The 4,152-nt window shown below is 47.2% G+C and overlaps 1 protein-coding gene across 6 annotated transcripts in view; it reads right to left on the minus strand.

The window, feature by feature from the left end:
- The window catches only part of TMEM268 (transmembrane protein 268), a 24,165-nt gene that overhangs the window by 18,887 nt on the left and 1,126 nt on the right, over nucleotides 1-4,152 (minus strand). The window contains exons 2-4 of one of the 6 annotated variants that reach the window (XM_025050449.1): nucleotides 3,461-3,578; nucleotides 1,177-1,353; nucleotides 781-980 (exon numbers count right to left, since the gene is read on the minus strand). In XM_025050449.1, the coding sequence (XP_024906217.1) occupies nucleotides 781-901 (121 nt within the window). In that variant the 5' untranslated portion in view covers nucleotides 902-980; nucleotides 1,177-1,353; nucleotides 3,461-3,578. Of the gene's footprint in view, nucleotides 1-780; nucleotides 981-1,091; nucleotides 1,354-3,460; nucleotides 4,120-4,152 lie in introns of those variants that run through there. The other 5 variants (XM_025050454.1, XM_025050452.1, XM_025050451.1 and 2 more) reach the window with 5 other exon arrangements.

Raw genomic sequence — 4,152 nt, forward strand, 5'->3', positions numbered from 1 at the left:
CTTCTTGAGCATCTACTGTGGGCCAAGCCCTGTGCAGATACTATTCCTTGGTTGAACAAGACAAGACAGAGCCCCTGTCCTTGTGAAGTTTACATTCTAGTGGGGAAGCTGGACATTCAACACTTTATTACACTGGTAATCATTTAATTAAGACTGTGATAGGTGCTATGGGGAGAAGTAGGATTATATGAGGGTCCTGACTTAGGCTGGGCTAGCAGGAGAGAATTCCCATGGAAGGGAGATCAGAACTGAATTCTGAAGATGCATGGAAATTAAGCAGGGGAAAGGAGGCAGAAAAAAGCATAACAGGAAGAAAGAACAGCAGATGCAAAGGCCCTGAGGCAGGACAGCATAGCAAGAACAAAAACCAGAGGCAGCAGGAGTGATTAAGCCAGGCCTTGCAAGCTGGTGAAAGATAGATCTTTGTGCTAACCCCAATGGGAAACACTGGAGCAGAAAGTGACACACAGTTGCTTGTGCATTTAAAAAAGCTCTCTCTGAATGTCACGTAGAGAATGGATTTAAGACGCAAAGAGAGATGGGCTAGGAAGCTACAGCAGGGATCAAAGCAGAGGGTGATAGTGGCTTGATTTAAGGAGGTAATGATAGAGAGAATGGGTAGAAATGACAGAAAATGGCCTAGAAACAAATCCCAAAATGCCCACCCTCACCTAAAGGCATTTCTGTGCGTATCCATTCCCCTTCCTCAATCATATTATGTGAGTCCAGGTCTGCACCCTGGGGGAGTAGCTAGAAAAGAATTCAGAGCCATGACCTTACCTTGTCCCCAGCCAGGAGGGCTTCCTCCAGCGAGGGCATTCCAACCAGGGGAGGAGGTAAGGGAGGAAGCAGGCAAAGAGCTGACTGCCCCGCTGGGGTCCATCTGTGGTTCACAGGCCATAACAGAGAGCAAGCTGGGCGATACTTCCCCTTCTCAGGGCTGTGGTTCACTCTGGATCAGCCAGCTCTGCTTCACCTGCCTTCAGAAAACAGCAAAGAAAGAACTTCAGGCATGGGAGGCTGGGCTCCCTGGCTCTCCCAAGCCCAAGTCATCCCAAGGCCTGGGAGAGCTACCCAGTCTTTCCGCTGACCTTGGTCTTTCTGGTCATGCTGAGGAACATCCTCAGAGTGAGGAGGAGCTAAAACTCTCCCAGACCTCGCCTGAGAACTTCCCACCTGGTCTTGTGTCTTTTCCAGCTCAGACACATCCAGGCACCCACAGGGAACCCAGGGGCAGACCAGGCCCCACTCTTTGGCGTGTGGGATTTCCATTCCTTACTAAGGTCAGGGCAGTGCATTCATCACGGGAAGACTTGTTTATACAAAGGATTTCAAGCAGCTTCCCAGAAGACACTGCAAAATACAAATAAAAAAAAAAAAAATCAGGATGGTAGGAAAGATATACTTAAAAAAATAAAAGTGATAACCATGAAGAATAAAAATATTCAGGCAATCAGGGTCCCTAGCAGAGGTGGTAGAAGTTTGTGTTCAAGCACATAAACTCTAAGGTCAGACTAACTGGTTTAAATGTCAGTTCTACAACCTACTAGTTATATAAACTTGGGCAAGAGGTTTAACCTCAAAGAGCTTCAGCCTCCCTATATTTAAATAGTGGTACCTTCCCCACAGGGTTACTGCACTAAGGCTCAGAGGGATGATACAGATAAAGGACAGACAGCAGCATCTGGAACAGACGACACATGCCATAAAAACTATCTCTAGTGGTTGCTGTTTTGAGGTTTGACACAGTTGCCATGCCTGAGCTGAGAATTTAGTTTTGAGCTTCCAGGTGACCAAAGCTATAATGGAAGTACTGTCAGTTAAATAGTCTTCTATATGGAGAAAAGAAAACTGAGAGTGAAAGGAGCAATGCATCCTCCTAGCACTTAGCTCTAAAAGACCTCGGAAATGCTTTCAAAGCCTCATAAGCTGGGTCAGTGATAGCTCAGCAGGCATAACCCTTAGCCACTTTGTCAACAAGAACAGAAAAGCCTTTTGTGGGTATTTCCTTGATGCCAAAACAGAGTCTCCAGTGCCATATATTCAGGATAGAACCTGCACACTCTATCTATGATGTGTCCACTTGGGGCCTAAGAATCACCCCTTACAAGGAAAATCTTGCCTAAGTCTCTGGGATGACACAGCAGCCCTGCTGAAAAAAAAAAAAAAAAAAGTCCACTTGAATCATCTTTTGCTGCCATGGTTCTTGATGCTGGTGAAGATAGGAAGGGTCTGGTCAACACCTTGATTCCAAGGTGGCCTGAGAGCTGACTGCCACTGCTCAGGTCCCCTAAAGCAGTAGTCCCCAACCATTTTGGTACCAGGGACCGGTGCTCCTATGAGAATCTAATGCCTGATGGTCTGAGGTGGAGCTGAGGCGGTGCTGCTACTGCTGGGGAGTGGCTGCACACGCAGATGAAGCTTCCCTTGCTCACCCACCGCTCACCTCCTGCTGTGCAGCCTGGTTCCTAACAGGCCACAGATGGGTATAGGTCTGTGGCCTAGGGATTGGAGACCCCTGTCCTAAAGGTAGGAACCTGACTCCCAACCCTCAACACCTTCTACTTCTTTCAAACCTTTAAAAGAACCAGCTGCATAATTTATGGGGCCCAGTGCAAAATGAAAATGTTGGGCCCCTTGTTCAAAAATGATAAAGAATTTCAAGAGGTGACAGCAAATCTTAAATCAAGTGGGGGGGCGGTGCTTTTCTAAATGAGGGGCTCTGTGTGACTAAGCATATTGCGTGAACCTAAGCCAGCCCTGACTTTAAGCTCCAGATCACTTGGGAGCCCTCCTTAACCAAACAAAAATATACAAAAATGAGCCTTTCACTAACAAGTATCATACACCGACTCTGTATCAGCCTCTGAGGTAAGAAAGCTGCAAAATGTTAGGAAAAGAGCAAGAACTTTAGTGCCAAAGAGCCTGGACTTGAATTCCCACTCAGCCACTCCCATGCTCTGCGACATAAGGTACTTAACTCCCTGAGCAAGGTACTTGCTCCTCACCTGTAAAATGGGTTCAGGGACGCCTACCTGGCAAAGCTGCTGCAGGGATAATAGAAGGAAATATAAGTGTGATATTCATCACCCTGCTCACCAACCAGGCCCCTTTCCTCACAGGTTTTTCTCATTTCATAGGAGAGAAAACTGAGGGTCAAAGGTGTGAAGGGATCTGCCCAAGGTGGGGTGGCTAGAAACTGGAACCAGGAGGTGAACCCACGTCATCTGGCTCTAAAGTCCAAACCCTTAACTCCCATGCCTAGAGCCTGGGGACACAGGTCAGGGAGATTACGTTTCCCAGGTGTGATCTAGCAACAAATTCCAGTCTGCATCTGAGATGCTATGCTCTGGGAGGGCAGGAACAATCTCTCCCTCACCTAGCCCAAGGCCTGGCCCACAGCAGGCATTCCCAAATATTGTTGAGCATTTACCCATCACTTGTATCACCTCTTACTTACTTCCTCTTATCTTGTACCCCCGAGAGGCATGAAAGCAACAACAACAGTCCAAGGATGTCTGCTCAGCACTTGGCAATCACTGAAGCCTTTTCCTGACTCATCCGATCACTTCCTAGGCCTACCAAGAAAATATAGTCCTTAGATCCATTTTCCACTGAAGGCCGTTTAGTGCAATGACTAAAAATAACCTGTAGTCCTGCCACTTCCCACCTGTGTTACCTGGAGTGAGTTACTTAACTCCTTTGCCTCAGTGTCTTTACATGTAAATGGAGATAATAATGATAGCTTTTAGTTGTTGTAAGGCTTAGAGGTCATCCATGCAAATCAGCAGTCCCCAACCTCTTTGGCACCAGGGACTAGTAGCTATGAGAATCTAATGCTCGAGATCTGAGGTGGAGCCGAGGCAGTGACGCTAGTGCTGGGGCGTGGCTGCAAATACAGATGAAACTTCGCTAGCTCACCTGCAGCTCACCCTCTGCTATGCAGCCCAGTTCCTAACAGGCCATGGACTGGTACCAGTCCCTGGCCCAAGGGTTGAGGATCCCTGATATAAATAACTCAGAGCAGAGCTGGGCAAATAGGAATCACTGAAGGAACTTAACTGTCATTATTTTTACTCCGGAGATATTCCCTAAGAGACTTACAGTGCCAGGCACCTTGCTTTCTCGACTATAAAACCAGAAATAAAATCT

The sequence above is a fragment of the Pteropus alecto genome, unplaced genomic scaffold, assembly GCF_000325575.1.
Source record: "Pteropus alecto unplaced genomic scaffold, ASM32557v1 scaffold226, whole genome shotgun sequence".
In the NCBI taxonomy this organism is placed as follows: domain Eukaryota; kingdom Metazoa; phylum Chordata; class Mammalia; order Chiroptera; family Pteropodidae; genus Pteropus; species Pteropus alecto.